General features: G+C 44.6%; 1 protein-coding gene across 2 annotated transcripts in view; it reads right to left on the bottom strand.

The window, feature by feature from the left end:
* The window catches only part of efna5b (ephrin-A5b), a 103,867-nt gene extending 84,183 nt beyond the window's left edge, over nucleotides 1-19,684 (bottom strand). The window contains exon 1 of one of the 2 annotated variants that reach the window (XM_030417703.1): nucleotides 18,357-19,684. In XM_030417703.1, coding sequence (XP_030273563.1) covers nucleotides 18,357-18,481 — 125 coding nt within the window. In that variant the 5' untranslated portion in view covers nucleotides 18,482-19,684. The remainder of the gene's footprint in view (nucleotides 1-18,356) is intronic. The other variant, XM_030417702.1, reaches the window with a different exon arrangement.
* Between the last annotated feature and the right edge of the window lie 269 nt (nucleotides 19,685-19,953).

Raw genomic sequence — 19,953 nt, 5'->3', positions numbered from 1 at the left:
AGGACTGCACAGTTACATGTAAATATGCAGAAAAGAGGAACCATTAGCGAGGCAGTCAATGGTGGAATAGGATGACAACGCATCTAACTGCTGTACAATCTAATTAGTGACACCCTAATAAGCCATTATATCATATTAATGACATTAACCGGGGGACTGGGAGCACGACGGCGACGGCTCGTGTCAGGTGCGTGTTAAAGGTCACGAGGCAAACGATTAATCGGATGCGGGTCCCCATCAGATCCGGAGTCAGAAATCATCAACTCGCATTAACAGTGAAACTGTGGTGCTTTATGCGCTGAGTCTGCACATAGATCCGAGACGTGTCCCAGTCCGCTGTGGGAGGAGGATTCCCTCAATTAACTTCACAGTGAGACAGAGAGGGGTCTAATCCATACCTGCTAGTGCCAATAGCATTCCAGCACTGGCACGCTGAGCCAAGCAGTAAATAAATAAGCATACGAGCTCAACAAGGCAGACCGGCCAATTCAGTATGTCCTACTGCGGGGATGACCAAGAGTGAAATCCACAGGAGGGCTTTGCTGGTGGTGTTTCCGCGCACCAGAGCGGCAGCGTTGTTTACTTCATATCGAAGCGTCGATTATTAAAGTTTCTTTTAATTAAAATTCTTTTTTCTCATTTGGGATATCTTAAAAAAACGAATTATTCGCGTATAATAAGAATAACTGCAGGACAAAAAAAAACAAAAAACAGGCGTTCTGGTCCTCGCGGTTTCTCTGTTAATAAGATAAAGGCGAGTCTCTAAAGAATTTAAACACTCGAAAAGATACAGTCATTCCAGAGGAGTGCTGCAAAAGACAGCTCGGTGCAGTGTTTAGCCTGTAGGAAGAGAACAATAAAACAAATCAATGGCGAGCTTGTAAATGCTGCTATTTTAGTTTGAAATAAGAAAGAGACTGGGATTGGAAATAACTGGGTAAGACCAGGATTAACAGGCCCTCTATCACTTATCGATCCACATTTATTACTTTTAAATGTGGGTAATTGGGGGGGAGTTTGGTGCAATCTCTGTCTGCATCTTTATAGAATGGCTCCAGTAGGTGTATGGGCCTTAAGTGCACTCGTAAATTGTCTTTATGAGTTTCTGAGACATATCGCTGCTAATGTTTCCACCCGACGGCTTTATGGCCACATTGTAGCGACTCTGGTGAGAGATACTTTCTAATATATTGCAAAAGTGATGTTGACAAAAAGAAATATACGGCCCGGATCTAAAGCTTTCGTTTAAGTGATAACGACGTGTTTGGCACGGCGGCCCAAGTGTACGAGCGGCTTGTTTTAGGAAATAGACGAGAAGAACGAAAGAAGAATCTCAATTAATCGACTGCTAGTTTGTTGATTTACTTGCAGTGGGGGAATGTGATGAAGTACATTTACTCGAGTACTGTGCTCAAGTCAGATTTTACTTACTGGTAATTTGCCCGAGTATTTCCATTTTGTACAGTTTCATACGTCTACATCTCAGATGATATGATGATATGATGCTTTTTACTCCAGTACATTTGTACAGCTATTGTTACTAGGTTTTCAGGTTAAAATCTTCCGTACCTTTCTGTCCAGTGAAAACCATCCAAACATGCTGATTTTGAATAAGATTCCTTCTGATACACTGTAGGACTGAGTGTTCCCTGATGTGGTGAGATTAGATAAATCAGCTATTTGCAAACCCTCCTGAAAATGCAGCTTGTCACAAAACTGAATACGGGGCTGCTTTTTCTCAGAGATTAAATGGTCCTCGCAGGACAGAGACGCTGTTATTACAGATAGAAGTAGTAGTAGAACTAAGTTCATTAAGTTTAAACATCTACAGCAGTAAAATGCAACACACACATCAATGCTGCAGTAATGGTAATCCAAAAACATCAGATAAAACCAGTGATGGAATGTACTCAGGTACATCTACTCAAGTAAATATTGTCATTTCAACTCTCTACCTTTACCGAGTATTTTAGTTATTAGTTACTTTGCAGATTACATGCTGCATTAGAGCCAAAAGAGTGACGTTTGAAATGTATTTATTTTATCCACTGTTGAATAAAAAAACACACTTATTATGATAATCAGCCGGGCCAATAATCAGTCAACCCACAGTATACCTTATACACATGTAAATATGTACAATTTACTTTAACTTGTACTTTTGGTACTTTGAAACACTGGATATAATACTACAACACAGACAGGGACCATTTTACTGCTCGATGTGTACATTTACTTTTGATATTTTAAATCAATTTTGCTGATTTACACACTTTTACTTCAATGCAACTTCAACTTTAACTTGAAGTGGAGTTTTTTCAAAGTTGGTATTTGGTACGTGGTGTTTCAACCATGCTTTACTTGCGACCAGGCACGGTCAGTGTATCAGCCATACATGTAATAACCTGATGTAATCGAGCAAATCGTTTACTCTTGTTGCGATTAGAGGGCAAAAAGCTGAAGTAATAAGACGAATCAGGAAACCGACCATAAAAAGAACAGCATGTAATACTGCTGTGATACTGTGTTAGTGTGCGTGTGTGCGTGTGTGTGTGTGTGAGAATTGGCGCACACTGTGTACAACTCTCTGCATTATTCTCCAGATGTTCTCTTTCACAGCTCCGTAAAAAAAGACTACCGGCATTCAGCCGCCTTTTCTATTTTTCCGTCATCCCCACTCCTCCGACTCACACCATCCGATCCCTCCATCAAAGCAGGCCACTTTGCCAAACATGATCCCTGCCTGTTGTGTGTTGGTTTGGTTTCGAGAAGCGGATTAAACAGTTCCCACCAACCCTCTGATGTGGACCTTATCTCAGGTTTCTCTTGACACTGGCAGCGCTGCGGTGTTATTAGAAGCTAAGGGGCTTTGTTATGGAACACAAAAGGCAGAGCTAGGCAGTAGTTAGTGAGGCTTTGTTAAGGGTCAGAGAGGTGTTAAATAGACTACACCTGGGGGCTGTGTTAACACCTTCACCTGAGACATTCAAACTTCCACGGAAGGCTGTTGCCGTTCAATCGAGGGAGCTTACGGAGAGGATTGGATGGGAGATGAAAATCTTTTCAGACAGAAATTTCCAACCAGATAAAATATCGAGCGCTGGGAATAAACCGTTTAAGTAAAGATGGAGGATGTGCAGCGAAGGGTTAATGAAAACAAAACGTGGAACAAGACAGCACTTTTATCTCCGATGGGTGGAGTATTCTTCTCGTCTCACTCAATCCCTCAATAGACGGCCTCTCTTTACTATTGGAATGGAGCCAATCGGGGATCTTCTCTGGAGGTTGCCGTTTATTGATCATTGTATCGCATGGTTGTAAATGTGATGTCAAGGCCTCTCTTACCTGCCCGAGCAAGCAGGTCGTGAATGAAATCTACAAATCACCGTTGCAGACTACAGAACAGTTGTGATTTCTCCTCCCCAGTTATTCAAAAAGACAAAAATAAATGTATTCACTGCGGAATCAAATTCAATTTGATTTAAAAAAATTAAAAAAAATATTTGCCCACAGAGGCGCCCCGGAGTAACTTTGGGGGAGAAAACAGACCACATTCTGGGCCAGCTCAGCGTCAGGCCTTGTTACTCTGGATCCCCATCTCCTCTCCCTCCCACCTCCTTTCATCCCCCTCTTATCCCCCCTCTCTTCTCCCCCTCTCAGACCAGTCTGGCTGGCCTACACACGCGATCCTCACGCTAGCTGGGCCTAAGCCCCGTAAAGGCTAACACAAGCTCAGTGTAAAAACTCCTATAGGGGCCCACCTCCGTCCCTCTGTCCCCCCCTCACTACCCCACCAATCCCCCTCTTCCCTCCTTGTGCTGCCTGACTACACTTTCGCTTCGCATTACTTCTGCTATTCTAACTTTTCCACTTCTGAGCACTATCAATTATGCACTAGAATAACAGTGGGGCCAGGCTTGGCAGCAGGACATAAAGGCCGATTATGAGTGTGAATAATTCAGCCATCTTCGTGCCATGTTCCTCTTACCAGTGATACAGGCAGGATGGCTTTGCTGCTAATGTACGACGGCAGACGCAGTCTGACCTGGCCCTAATGTAAGGACAACTCTCCTCAGAGGGGGAGGATGGAGAGCCGGGGAGGACATAAAAAGTGTGGCTCTGCTGCATTATTAAAGCAACTGCGAACCTGATGTCACTCAGAGATCGACATGTCTGACACTGTCGCAGACGCGGCTGCTGACACCTGTCAGTCTGTTAACAAGAAATCTGAGAATCCAGGGCCAATCATTAAACAAAGTCATCTAGATAATCATGTAATTCATCAGCAACTTCTGAAAAGTACAAATAAGTAATAAACTAAAAGAATACTTTCTAAAAGAGCAGACAAAGAAAACAAGCTCGCACCATCACAGATGTTCGTGGTTAAGGTCACACGAAGCAGACGAGCAGACAACCTCCAACCACCTTCATGTTCGCAACATGTCTACCTTGATTTCATTTTTCATGAATTGCGTGCGAAGGTTTAGAAGTGCTACTCTTCTTAGAGATCACAAACAGTAATGAATATTTCATCACTCCACCCAAAGCTAAGCACGCACTCTAATCCAATACGAGGAATGTGATGCATCTCTTCTCCCACAGGCTAATAATCTGCTTCAACTCCGTTCCTCATAAAAAGTAATGCCACTGAACTATCTGCAATCTGTGGGCCTTTTACATAAACGCAATGAGAAGAGGGCAGGTTTCAAAGTTTTAAATCCATTAAATACGACTGAGGGAAAATATGTGTTAAAGGTGCACTACGTCGTTTTGGGGGAAGAGGTTTGAATCAGAAGAGAAAATCTTTATAGATTGAATATTTATGCCTAAACAAACTAAATAAAAAAAGATCTTAGTTTTCATGATTGAATGAACTGAATAAGCAACACAATTTTATACTGTTGTACTTTGTTTAGATTAGGCGGACCCTGCCACCTTTCTAGCTTCAATTAGTGTTCTAGGGACCTTATTTGTTTATTCGTTTAAAACAGTTTGTTTAATCAGTAATGGAAAAAGATCTTTATTTTTAAGTTTATATTATTACCTCATTATTATAATTTGTTTTAATTAAAATTTGATAATAACGAAGCTACTAAAGTACTGTCCCTTTAAAACTAAATCTATTGAAAAGAAAAAAAATCATATATATATATATATATATATATATATATAGATAGATATAAAAATATGTACATATATAGAGAGAGATAAATAGATATAAAGATATATAATTGGTAAAATTCAGAAGGGCAGAAAATTTATCAAAATAGAATCATTTCAGGGCTTTTGTATTGGATTGCATTTTTACTGTAAGATGTTATCTTGTCAACCACTTTATAAAAAAAATATTTTGTTTTATATTAACACTTAACGTTAACAAATTTTATTTTTTTATTTTCTTAAAAAGGCAAAGCGAAAATTAAGGATTTTTTTTCAACAGCAGCTGCTACTTCTTGTTATCAATTTGTCTTTTTTTTGTTGTTTACTATTACATTGTAATGTAGTTTATTGTAAATAGATGCAATTCACGTTTGTTTTTAATCTTAACCATTCATGATAACTATTTTTAAATTGTGTCTTCAATGGCAAAATGCTCATTATGATCATACATTTTCCACAAAATGTCTTAAAAAATGTCAAAGGCTCATTCACCTAAAAGCAGCCAGACACAACACTGTGTCGCTCCTGGAAAAAAGAAGGAAAAAAAGCCCCTTCCCTCCCTGTTATTTGTGCTTCCGTTTGCTTCGTACGCACTAATCCCGGCTGGAATGTCTCCGGTCGTGGAGTCCAGCGGCTCCGAGGAACAGAACAGCAGGTGAAACTGAACTCCCTGAGGACTTGTCCCGCCTCATAGCTACTCCAGTAGTTTCTACTGTACGGTTCAAGCAGACCCTCTTGTTACACAAGAGCCCAAATGTGCCGGAAAATCGTTTTCTTGTGGAATTTGCAAAATAAATTGAACCATAAAAAAAAAATAAAAAATCAAAACACATTAACTTTTCAAGCATAATATCTAAACAAAGCGTTATTTTTAGACGTCTGTTTTTGTTGTTCCTGCTGTAACTGATCCCAGCCTGGTGAATTATGGGCAGATTATTACAGATTATAGATTATTCGCTCGCCTATCCAGTTATCCCTGCTGAGTCGCTTTAATCACTGTTGCCTAATTGATGCAATTTCTGACTGTCAAAGTTTCAAATCAAACGCCGATTCGAGCAGTGCTGCCATTTTTAAACCTCTTTGTGTCTGCAGCGTGCTACGTTTTTCTTGGTTTGGCCGCCATGTTTCCTGACACACACACACACACACACACACACACACACACATTGTAGCTTTGTCTCTCTGTGTTGGAGTTGAGTTGAAGTGGGGAGGGGTTAGGGTGGTGCATGTTTTAAAAAAAACATTAAAAGGGAACAAAAACAGAAAGAAGAACAGGAGGAAAGAGAGAGTGTAGCGACTGTCAGTCATGCGCATCAGCCACAGCACTGAGCCTAATGCTGACAGTGGGCATGCTGGGTCAGCTCAGCAGGACCCCTTGAGCCAGGTACAAGGACAGTCCAGTTAAAGATTTGCTCATCCTCAAATGCAGGAGGAGAGGAAGGGAGGGGAGGAGAGGACAATATGGCACGAAGAGCAAAAGAGCGGGAGGAAGCCGACTGGCCTATATTCCAGGGACACTTGGCGGGATGGGGAACAGAGGGCATGAACTGGGTGAGGGGGGGATTAGGAAAAAAGGAGGGAGTTGTATCGGAAAAGACCCGATGTTTGGTCAAAACCGCAGATGTTGTACAAGCCCTGAACCAGACCGCAGTCGTGAAAACCGTCATCGTCACCTCGCCAATTTGCGAGGCGAGGTGATGACTGTCTCAAGGTGCTGTTTTGGCTTTCAAAGATCAACAGTGAGATTAAGGATTTAAAAAAAAAAAAACTTTTGTATGCATGACTAGGCTGGCAAAAGGAAGAAAAAAACAAAAACACACTCCTTAGGATGTAACCATAGGCAGCGCTCATCACCTCTGTTTATCCGAAGGGCTTAGGCCACTTTGGGGACTCCCCTTAAGTCTCACTTATCTCATTAGACCCTTAAAACTGATTAATACGAATGCCAGCAGAGGCCAGCTGAAGGCTTTCTTAGGAAAGGAGGGAAGGAGGAAAAGAGGAGAGAGGGATGAGGGTGGGGGGATTTTAGAGGGAGGGGGTTTTTGTGTCTCCGGACAATGAGCTGATGGCTTTTTAAGCCTCTCAGTGGCTCTGGGTTAATACCCCGGGCTGCAGTCATGGGATAGGCCGCGGTTCAAAGGCTGCTGCACTCCAAGGCTCGCTGCTCGCTGATTTAGAGGAAGAAAATAAACAAGCAGGATAAATACCACATCTCCTGCAACTTGAACCTCACTCAAGAAATAATGAACTGCCTTTCCAGACCAGTGTGTGTGTGTGTGTTTGTGTGTTTGTCAGTCCACGTTCTTTAGGGTGTCACATTTGGTTATGTGGGATAATGTTTGGAGTAAGCCAGGCCAGTCAGTTCTGGGCTCAGATGAGAGGAAGGGGGTGAGGATGGGATTCATCACACATTCCCGGGATCAATCGTTTTTTCCCTTCAGGGCGTGGAGATAAAAAAAAAAAAAAAAACACACACACACAGTCAGTACAGTTTCACATAGGAATACCAGCAACCGCACATAAACAAAGGCCGACGTGCACACGCACAATGCAACTTTCACAAAATGGGAAAACTATCAAGCGGCTCTCGGAGGAGCAGGCTCAGAGAATTGGGTCAAGAATAGTGGTGTGCTCTGCTATAGTAAAGGGTGTGTGTTTGTGCTGCTTCATTAAAGCGGGCCTCCGTGCCGAGGTCGGCTCAGGATAACCGCGCACGCACACACACACACACACACATTCACAAATTACTACACGAGCGGGTTGCCAGCAAACAGACATGGATACCCAAAACAACAAAACACTCGCCGGTCTTAACATCAAACCCAGATTCAACTGTAGCTGTCAGATTCACTTCTGTGTTATACATTTTTAAACATGATTTAATATCTGTTTGATTCCAGCCTCTTCTCCGCTCTGAGATCAGACAGGCATCTGTTGCCTCATAAAAGGCCGGGCGCCAGGAGAGCAGATCTGGAAAAAAAAGAAGATCCTTTCATGCCAAAGTAGGGTTCGTTGAAGTTCAGTTACACTAATTTTGAATTTGGATGAGGCTCTTTTTTAAAGTACAGTATGAAAGATTGTAAAATGATGTTTTTAGTTTTGCCGTTTCGTTCCATTCAAAATCCCATTTAGCCTAACGAGATGTCTGCCGTTTGAGTTAAAATGACGATAATCCACATTATTCATCACAGTGACAGGAGCGCATCATCTCCTGACCTTCACCTGCGAAGTAGATCTACTTCAGAGGACAAAAACAGCTCATTCTTGTTGCACCAATTTGTCTCCGCAGCAGATATATAGCATTTTGGAATGGAACCCTCCATTAAGCCGCTACATTACACACACCCCGGCGTTCCCGACTGTGATGCATGCGTTTTGCTGGAAAATGCACTTTCAAGGGCACAGTGTGCAGTGTGTCACAGTAGTTAAGAGCAATATGCAACTTAGTAGCGCAGCGCCAACCCCCAAGTAAACACAGCCCTGTGTGTGGGAGCCTTCGGTGTCAGAGGAAACAAAGCGGGGGTCTAAAAACCTGAGCAGGCTTAATCCTCTCCTTGTAGAAAAATAGCCCCAGTGTCACTAAACCCGGACCGCAAAGACGACACCTCCTCGGGGTGAGGACCCGGAGTCCATCCCCTGGTGAACCACCACCAACCAACCAACCGACCACGGGAGGCAGACGGAGGGCCAGCCAGCCACATGCATCTTTAAACCCTGGCAAGGACAAACAATGAGGGAAGGGAGGGTGAGGGGAGGGTGAGGGTGAGCTGGATGGCATGGAGGGAGGCAGATGAGTGGGAGAGAGAGAGAGGATGGATAAGGCTAGTTGGAAACGAGGGGAGCTGCCACCTCTTCCTCTCCACACACTGTGTCACCCCCGGCTGCTACATGCCTCTCTCCCCCCCTCGTGTCTGGCGCTCGCGTTCTACTCCTCCTCTCCTCCTTTTTTTTTTTTTTTTCCTGTCCGAAAGGGTACTACATCTTCAGCTGTGTGCTCTCCCTTTCCCCCCTCGCCATTCACACCATTCTCCCTCACTCCTCTCCTTTGCCCTCCCTTCTTTTCTTTTTTTTTCCTCCTCCTCTCCTCTCCCTCCATTTAAGCGCATGCATTACTTTCAGCCCCGGCTATGTGGAGTGGACAGAGAGCAGAACAATGGCCGCCTTTCAGTCTCACGACCCAGTATTGGAAGTGGGGGGGGGAGGACATTGGCTGCTAGTATTTTTTTTTTCTCTACTGTCAATTCAAAACAGGCTAATGCAGCTAGCTTATTATTGGCACGTCTCCCCGCAAAACTGAGCAGAGTGAAAGCGACACTGTTACAACTGTTTGTTTGTTTGCACTTGTGTCGGCCGGAAAAATTGTGGCAGGAGTGGGAATTTCTTTCACAATGAGGTGTTCGTATTTACAAACGCGGCCCGGGGATCAATTAGCCCTCTCACCCGAATTCACCTTTTTCGGGGCCGCGCCAACGCAAACACAGCGAAAAGGGACGAATGAAAACAAGGAGAAGGCGCCCAAGCCATCCAAGAATACTAACCACATACAGGTGAGGAGGTGATAACACCGTCTCTGGCTAAAAGTAGCTCCCTGTGACGTCTAAGATTACTATTCGGGGATATAAACGTCTGGAAATAAACCAAGGCGATTGTCTCGGTAGACCACACGATCGTACAGCCCTCTCTGTGTGTTTCTCAAGCCCGCGAAGGCGAATTACCTCATGAGTCATTTACAACTGGCTGCAACCCGTCAATTAGGTCTTTATTCACAAGCTGGAGATGTGTTCTCTTCTGGGATCTATTCTCCACACTGCTGCCCAGCTAGAAAAACATCCATCCACTCCCCCGCAAGCCCCCCCCAAGTTAAATAAGGAAAACGGCAGTGTAAGGTCCGAAGCCAGTCTACCATGAAAGGAATTATCTGTGGAAAATGTGTCTGGCGAAAAAACCTCGAACAGTCTCAATCGTTCCCGTCACATTTTCCAGTCGAACATTGACCGGTGACAGAAAGAGGGGAAAAAAGACATTTTTCTGTAACCCATCAGTTTGTTTTTTTGGCTTTGACATGCTGCTGTAGTTCCTGTAAATACAATATGAGTTTGACAGTAAATGGGATTAACGAGGTCAAATCAACCAAAGCAGAAAGAGCTGGTTTAAATCAAGCCGTTTGCTGTGTTGCTTTTATTCACAAACTGTACACTTGAAATGCTTTGGGCTGAGAGCAGAGGACACAAGAGGGGCCATCAGACCTCTCTCAGTAGCGCCCCTTTCTGGTCAGGGGTGATAGATCAACCGAGCGTTACTACAGTAACAGCTGCTTGTAAGCCTCCATCTTACAGAGGAGCAGAAGAAGGATAGGGTAGCGCCATTTTCAGCCACGAACGAGGACTTAAAATACATAGCGAGATGCCTCGACTGTAGTTTTGACCCTTTTTTTGGACCGACAGCAATCCTGTATTCATGTTTCCTTCTTCCTGGGGTCTTAGACGGAAATATAGGCCTTTTCTGAGAACAGCACAATAGATTTTTCTCTTCTTCCGTCTTCTATGTTCCCACTAACAATTATTCTGCTCAGGTGTTCACAGACAAAATACAACTTTGGACTTGCCAGATCTTTTTTTTTCCCCCTCACAGCTCCTCTGGGGTGGCACAAATTAACTTTAGGGAAAATAAAGAAACAGTTCAGGAGGAAAAAAAAAAAAGAAACTTTCCACAACTTTGAAATTTGGAGTGAAACTGAGACAGTGGGAGCAGGGACAGAGAAACCAAATCTGCCCCTCGACAAACAAACAAATGCATCTAGCAGAAAGGCAACCAACTAGCGACAAAGGCAAACATTTATTTTTATCGTCCTCACGGAAGAATAGACGACCTCGCGTCGAGCTTTTGCACATGCCGCCGTTGCATAAGCTGGTTAATACTTTATTGTTTCCAAGTAGAGCCATACAGAGAGCGTTCCCCTGAAAGCCACGGGTTGAATGGGGGCGAAAAAAGACAGATCGCTCAGCTGATAGCAGCATTTCAGCACTCCGTCTGACCTTGGGAGTGATTACTCTGAAAACAAAAACCTGGACATTAAAATCTGATTCCCCCGAGCGAAAGGGAGGGAGACATGCAACTGAACCGAAGCTGCCATCCAATATTGCACGTAAGAGATCCCATCTGCTCGTAACGTGGCAACTGATGACAATCTTTTTAAAGTTGCACTGTGTAGTTTTGGGGAAGAAATTCAAATCAAAAGGGAAAGATCTTCGTCGACTGATTTTTTTTTTATGCCTAAACAAACTGACCTTAAACACAATTTCACACTGTTTTACTTTGTCTATATTCGACAGCGCCACCTTTTCCTAAAACTAGGCAATGCTCCTTTAAGGCTCAAATTGAACACTGTTAACCTTGGTTAGGCTAAGTAATATTTATCTAATCATGAGCAAACTCTGGATTTCTCATTTAATGTTCAGATAAATAAGTCACCAAAATGAAGGTCAAAACACAATATCAGCTGCTCAGAAGTTATACATATGAAATAATGTACATATGTTTGAGATTTGTTTGAGATTTTTTCTTACAAAAATCAACGTCAGGGCTGCACAATTAATCACAGTACTATTTGGAAGATGGCCAAGTGCAATAATCCAAATTGCAGAGGATACCTTTTTATTTTTTTTTTTTGGTAATGGAGTGCTGCATTGATGCCCCCAGTCTACAAACCTGGTTCTCCATATGTAAAAAAAACAACATTATTTTAATACAGGTACTCCAACAAAGGTGGCATCATCATGATTTGAATAGTTTTTACCACTGAAAATGAAAATTGTGCCGCCAAAATGACCATCCTGCTAATTGTAAATCATATCACAAAGGCGATAATTGTAATGTGATTGTTTGACCACATCCTGCAGCCCAACAGAATAATAACGTGCCACTTTTGCAGTAAAAAAAATCGAATAAAAAAAGAAAAATCAATGATTCAATATAAATCCAATTAACAATACACATACAAATTTATAAAAATAATACATGTTTGGAATGTCTTTTTCTGTCCAGTTGTAGGCCGCCCTTCACGTCAGTGGGATTAGCATATCCAAGACTACAGCCTGACCACCAGGCACCCCCGGTGACAGGGCTGCTTCTGTCCGCCGCATAGCAAGTCCACAAGGGTCACGGCCAAGAGTCCTCCCCCTCTTCCACCGCGCGCTGAAGAACAGCTGCTCTGCCAAGCACATTGACTAAGCATTGACTACTGCCTGCTGGGCTCATTTTCTAGTTAATAGAAAGAAAGAAAAAAAAATCTAATTTAAATGGAAAGTGCATTTACAGGTCTGGTGAGAAAACACAGAGCACCATTTAAAAAAAAAAAAAAGAAAACTAGCAGAATTATTACAATCGCACTACAGCATCATCACAGACTTTGCTGGTTCCTGTGTTTATTTTGCTGCTACCCTCCTGCCCCGTCTCTCTCCCTCTCTCTCTCTCTCTCTTTGTGTCTCCCACACTCGCTTGTCCCTGCAGCTCGGTCGGTGCTCGTGCTCTGCCAGTGCCACGGGCATAAAAGAATGACAGAGCGAGGGGTCATTAACGAGAACTAATCAGCCCTCAGACTGAGAGACGGAGGGAGAGGAGAGGAGAGGAGGAGTGGTGGAGAGAGTAAAACACGGCTCCGAGCGAGACAGTCGAAAAATGATAAGGGGGACAGGAGGGCGAACACGGGGTCAGAAACGACCTACTTTAGCAGGCAAAACTTGATTTTTATAATTACATATTGTTTTAAATACACATTCACATTGTTGTAAGAAGCAGATGGGGTGTATGGACTACCTTCCTTTGTCAGGGTACAGTCTCAGCATTTGCACACTCGTGCATGCAGACACAGATTGACGAGACGTTTATTCACGTCCCACTGGTCTGTGACAGGTAATGAGAAGTCCAAGGGAGAAATATGTAATTATCCTGACATCCAGGAGCCTGAAGGAGAGGAAAACAAGCCCTATATGACCCCACGGCTCATTTGGTACATCGCATGCACGTGCATACACCCGCATGCGCTCTCAGACGCAAAAGAAAAGAAAAAAACACATCAGCCAGACGCGAATGCAACAAAAAGAAAGTTGTCTTTGACACCAGCGAACACAAACTGCTGTACACCGGCTCCCAGTTACAGTCCAGGAATATAGAAAAAATGAACATTACAAAAAAACTACAACACAGAGCAGCGCGTCAGAAAAAAAAAGGCTTTCCAGGCTTGTTTGCTCAGCTACAAATTATGCAGCAAAATACAAATCACCTTGAGCAATTTGCATGACCACAACCGCATCAAACTGTTTATGTTAATAACACCCCTCCACTTCAAGGAGAGTTTCTAGTTACTAGTTTGTCATTCACAGGCCAACTTTCTGCTTCGTTATTCCTCACCGTGTGTGTGTGTGTGTGTGTGTGTGTGTGTGTGTGTGTGTGTGTGCGCGTGTGCGTGTGTGACCTCTCCCTGAGCTCCTCTCTGAGTGTGCCTGACCTCTGCGCGTCTTTCTCCACCATCAACCGTGGAGGGACTCCCGAAATATCTAATTGTATTCATTCATTTTCTGCGCCCGGCAAGGAGAGAGAGAGGGGGTGAGGGTGAGGGAGAGAAAGCAGAGCGCCGAGAGGCAGCACAGGAGAAAGGCGAGGAGGGACATGGGGAAGAAGAAAGGGCAGAGGGGGGGAGAAAGGAAAGGAAGGAAAAGGGCCGTCTCTTCGGCATTCCAGCTGAGACATCATTAGAGCCGCTGTCTGTCCCCTCATTAGAATAAATACTCACAAGCAAAGACGGTCAGCGAGATAGCAGAGGGTCAAATCGACCGAGAGAGAGAAATGTCCCTTTCATTTTTAAGTTATTGAGGGGGAAGTCTCCGAGGACGGGACAAAAAAAAAAAACTCGAGATTTACTACAAGTACCCTCAAAATAACTTTCCGTTGGGCAAAATGCTAAACACGCTAGAGAAACAGTAGGACAATCTGAACCACAAATGGTGGAACCTAATGAGGAAGGGTGCGTATGTTGAACAGAAGATTTTTTCTCCTGAAAAACACAACACTTAGCAAAGTCTCTGGCCTCACGCTGGAGTTGTGATACACAACGGTGGACCGAAGCCAACAACACAGCATGGAAATCCCCTCAGCCCCCTGACCAAGACACCAACAACACAAACACCCAGCAGAAACGACCGTGCCACCGCCAACACAAATTAGGACACACTAAAGCAAATATAAAATGTCCACACTTAAGCTACTTAGCATTCTGACCACGGGAGAAGGCACATAGAAGGAATTCTAACATTTTTGCTGACAAAAGGTTCCGTTTTAGACACAAAAAGTCCTTATCTGAGATTGCCCATTCATTGCTGCCTGCTGGTCCAAGCTGTGAACGTGTCCACACCAGCGTGTTTTGTCTACCAGTGAGTCAAACAAACCCCGCAAGAGGTGACTCCTCAAGGCCCTTTGGCTTATTTTTGTCTGCGTCTAGTTCACACTTTCTCCAATCATTTTTGCAATAAATGTCACATGCAACGAGGCAATCTTTGGGTCACTTTTAGAGTAAATATTTTCACTTTTAAACTTAAAATTAGAAGTTAGACAACCTCTCCCCCCTCCTCATTAAAGAAAAAAAAGGGGAAACACATGTCAAAGTCTGTAAGTTAAACAGTTTTTCGTTGGTATTTCCATGTGGAGGTTTTCATTTCTTGCTGTGTATTTCAGGTGATTAAGCGAGTAAGCAGAGCGTAACGTATTGCACACCACGATCCAACTTGGGCACAATGAATTAAGAGCCAAACAGATTTTGTGACAAAACCCAAACTCAAACTACAGCTTTAGTGTGATGGATTATGTAGCCGAGGGTAATTGTGGAGTCTGTGGAAGGGGCGCAGGTTTCGTACGGCGCAAAAGAAAATGAATGGCAACAAATGGCTCTTTTTTTTTCTTCCTTTTTTTCCTGAAGGCAGTAAAAAAATCAGCCCGGAACCACCGCGTTCACACAACAAGGATGAACGTGGAGAAGGATTCAAAAGAGTTGGGGAAAAAAACACCGGAATGATCCTTTAAGTCCTATCATTACTCGTGACAAATTACGTTATTGCCGTTCATTTATTTCCACTGTAAACGTAACATGTGAGCTCTGACGTGCCTGCTCTGCGGTCACGGGGCGTTCACACGGTAAATTCTAGGAGCAGCCGTGCTTTCGGTGTGACTGTGAAGCCTCGGGAACAAAGGCAGGCGCTGGGCAAGTCGCGTTACAGTGCCACGCCATCCCTCCACAGTAATGCATGAAGAAAGGGACTCGATATTTATTAACTGAGTCATCAATAAGACAAGTTTGCTATCTCTCCCTCTCTCTCTCTCTCTCCGTCTCCCCCCGCTCTGCTGTTATGTTACCTTTCTGGCTTCCTGCCTCAGCCCCTGCAGGGGTGAGAGTCAAACAAACTCTATTTAGAGTAAGTAGAACGGAGTGACTGGTGTTAGCAGCATTAGAGTCTCGCTGAAAAAACCTGTTTCCTTTTTTCCTCGGGCAAGTCGGAGGCTTCAGAAAAAAAAACGGATGAGGCTCAGGAAACTATCTATTTCTCTGATTTTTTTTTTTTTTTACTCTGAGAGGAAAATAAAAGGCACGACATGCACGCAGCCGAGCGGAACACAAAGTCCTGCTTCTCTCTCTCTCTCTCTCCCTCTCTCTCTGTTTCACTGCGAGTGTGTCAGATCACAGATTAACAGTAGTTTCGCTTAAATGTCCCCCTTTTTACTTTTTTTTCTCCCCCCCCCCTGAACTTTTCTTTCTTCGCTCAAACTTGAGAAAACTTGTCAGCACATCTGGAAGATATCAAGTTAACCGAGCGGCGAGACAAGTCAAAACTTTTTCTTTCCTTTTTTTGGGTCGAAAAAGAGAAAATGTACTGTCTAATGAAAGTACGTCTATCAACGGCAGGGATCGAGATCTCGACTCAAAATTGTGTTTGCCTCCGTCGGAGAAAGCCGGTCCATAAATAAACAGCCGGGGTAGAGAACCTAGACCACAACAGTCACGGTCTACGGTATATCAGGCCGAGAATCTACGCACCCTGCTAGACCGGCCCCGGCTTCAGGAGAGAGGGCTTACAGTCAGCCCTGCGTTTGTACCCCTGACCACTAATTGCTTCAAGCAATAAATCATGTTTTCCCCAAACTTCAAACTGAATATAAATAGTTGTGCAACAAATTTGGCGTATGCTATTAATGGCTTTGCGCGCACTCGGAGGGTAAGCTGAGGATTTTATTCAACAAATACTAAGTGCCGTTGGCAGTTGAGTGAAAGATCTCTGTAAACTCCGGCAGCAGTGTTTAGACTTAATAAGCCCGGGACAAGGCGGCACAGTCCAAGTCCACGAGGGACTTTTAGTGGGAAACGCTGTCTCGACAAACACGAACACCGAACGCTGAGGTGGACTCTCTCTCTCTCTCGGAGCAGAGAGGAGGGGAGATCGCACAACATCTGAGAAACTTTTCATTTTAACTTTAGCTGTCCTGCTCCAGTGTGGCCCAACTGAGTCAGCAGCACATAAAAAAAAAAACCCTTGCTTCACTGCGGAGCCTCACGCTGGACACACACTTGTTTTCTTATCAATATGAATGTAAAGTTTTTAGCTTTTTAGCAGACAATATATATATATATATATACAGATGAACTTTTTTCCTTTTTTTAACAAGAATATGTGAGGTCAGGACGTCATTTGTGCCTCCGGGTAAAAAAGAATTGACAAAAAAACAATAAGTAAAGATTCTTTCGGGGAAGTTTTGTCAATTTTAGAATGAGGAGGCAGCACACTGTCACATAAAGTTCAGGTTTTCCAAAAGTTTCCAGTGGGACAGTCCAAACTGCACAGCCGTCTCCACACTTGGTGGAATTAGAAAAAAAAACATCTTCACAGTTTTACATTATCACGCTTACTTTGGATTTTACTCTCAGGGACTCATTTAAACGTCCTCTGCGGTTCAATTTTAGCAAGGAAGTCGTATTATTCCTTCGCCTCACATCTGAAAACCTTGCTAACCAAAATTCATTTGAATTGGTTTTTTATTTTTTACTTTATTACAATCAAGTGCTTAATTCAAATGTCAGTGATCCAACATCGTAATGCTGCACACAGACACACACACACAAAAAAACCCTGACTAAACATCATTTTTCTTTTGCTCAACTTCTCCAGGAAGCGTTTTGCTCTCATAAAAAAGGTGATTCAAGAACTATTGGGGAGATTAATAGTAGGTGAGTTCTGAGGAGCCGTGAGCTCTTTAAAAGAATCACCATAATATTCCTGTGCTTCAGCCGCACTGTGTGTCTTCTGAGTTTGTCATTTGTCTGCCGTGGTGCCTTTTTTTTTTTTTTTTTTATAATACTCATGACTCAATGTGCTTTCAGATGTGCTGAGGCCGTTGTGTGCCCAAACATGTCATCGTGGCAATTGTGCTGAATCTCGTGAAGGAGCTTTTTAATGTTGACTGATTCTTTGGGCTCTCGCAGCCTACGTTTTGTGTCGCCACTCAGACCAAAAAAAAAAAAAAAAAAATGCTACTCCTGACACAGAATCACTTTCAGGAGTCCTCACAGTTTGGCCTGTGCGTGCGCTTCCAACCCAAGTTTCCCAGTGACCTTACACAGTCTGAAGTTGGTAAATGGATATGGAGATGGATCTGACGGACTTTGTTCTTATTTTCTGGTGTCCAGGCTGAGTGCGCCGGACAGAGGAAACAACACAACACAATGCTCCAGTTTTTTTTTTTACACGTTCTCCAGCTGAATAATTCACAGTGAATTACCTGATATTGACACTATCGACAGCGGGTGAAGAGCAACAACAGCAGCAGACGCTGGACGTTACGTCCAGGCCTTATCATTACGCACGGGTTTCTATCGCTACTTTCCCGGGAGGACGCGCTGTTAGCGAGCAGCAACGTACTGGAAATAAGACACAGAAGCCCTTTTACACTCCTGTCCCTGTCCTCAGCTATAGCCTGTACCTACAGCTACTGGCATTATGCCCTCACTGCGGAGAATAAACACACCGATGTGGTCCAGCAAGCCTGCGAACCCCGCGGTTCATGCGGACGCGGGGGGAGAAGGAACACCGCCGACCCCTCCGCGGTAAAAAAAAAAAAAAAAAAAAAAAACCTGCCCGGTGTCGGGGGCCACTTACTTGGCGTTGGTCCGGTTCCAGAAGACGGCGTAGCGGTCGGCCACCACTTTGGAACTGGGCTCCTGGCTAAATACACACATCAACAGCACCAGGCAGAGGAAGATGACCATTTCCATTTGCAGCATCACTACAGCGAAACTTCGGCACGTTATTCCTCTTCAAGCGGGTCGGGTCAGTCTGACGAGTTGCACACGGGCGCTTCAACCGGGACAGGTGACGGCGGTGAAGTCTTGCTCACATGTGGCCGCGCGCGTCTGGCGCAGCTTGCGAACGCTGGACAAACACAAATGCGCACAACGCGGAGAACGGCGAGGACGTGACCATTCGAAGGGGACACTTGAGATGACACTTGTTCAGGTCGACGGGGGATTTGAAGTTAGAAGAGAGGGGGAGGGAAAAAGAAGAAGAAGAATAAAAACCAGCGCGTCGCGCCGCTTTCTCTCTGATGCAGGGCGACGGTCCGGATGAATCACGGGCTTTATGTCATGCAGGATGTCAGCTCCGGACAGAATCCTTGGCGGCGGCTGGCTCAAATATTTTCTCCCCACTGATGCGCAAACGGCGAGATCGACACGCTCGCAGGCACACACGCGCGCGCACACACACACTTGAATGCGCAGCGAACAACAGGCAGTGTCTTCGGTTGGTGTGAGAATGTTTCCCTTTATGCCGGGAGCTACTGGATACGCAGCCGGTGTCAGGGCAGATGACAACTGCTCGACACTTCTTCTTCTTACTCCAACCCCAGAGCTCGGGGGGGGAAATCAGTCAGTCCGAGATGTGATGGAGGAAAGAGGGAGAGAGAGAGAGAGAGGCTCAATGTGTCCAATGACGCCGTGTGGCGCACGTCAGATGTCCATGTTCTCCGGGCAACTTTTTTTAAGCCGTACAGTCAATCAGTCACCGGCTGGCAGACGGATGGTCACGTCAGACTCGGTGTTTTTCGTCTCCGGGGTAATGTTATCCTTCCTCTGCGATTCCGCCGGGAGGTGTCACGGCCGCGGCGGGGAGGAGTCCTTCTCGGTGCGGGGGAGAGGACGGACGGCGGTGCGTTTTTCTCATGCGCTTCTCTCCGCGGAGACGCTTCTTGTTTATGTCCGCATCCCAAAAGTGTCCTCCTCATATATAAGCCATGGTGCGACGCGCAGGAATGAAAAAAATCTCGCGCTCTCCCATGTGCACGCCGTGTTTAGTCAGTCTCCCCCTTCTTTCTTTCTTTTTTTTTCTCTTCTCTTGTGTTTGGGTTGAGAAAAAGCCGGGACGCGCAGGAAGGTGAGGGCAAAGGCAGGCAGCTCCAGACGCCGAATGAGAGAGTGGGTTTGGTTACGGCGGAGCGGGGGATAGTCCCATTGGTTTGAGACGATTTGAATGGGCGTCGCTCGAACAAAGCCAAGCCCCTCCTCCCCTGCCTAAAAGCGAGCTAATTCAATTAGGAAGAGGTAAAGCTGGAAGGGGGACGGGGTGGGGGGAGAGGTGCGCAGGACAGGGACCGCTTTTTAGATACTCTGTCAGATCCGAGCGATAAGTGCGCACGACGCGATGTAATTACATGCAAACGGACGCAGCGGAGCAAAGAAGACTCCAGTTACTCTCTCCC

The sequence above is a fragment of the Sparus aurata genome, chromosome 5, assembly GCF_900880675.1.
Source record: "Sparus aurata chromosome 5, fSpaAur1.1, whole genome shotgun sequence".
NCBI lineage: Eukaryota > Metazoa > Chordata > Actinopteri > Spariformes > Sparidae > Sparus > Sparus aurata.
Note: the sequence above shows the minus strand (reverse complement) of the source record. Positions and strands in the feature narration are given on the sequence as shown.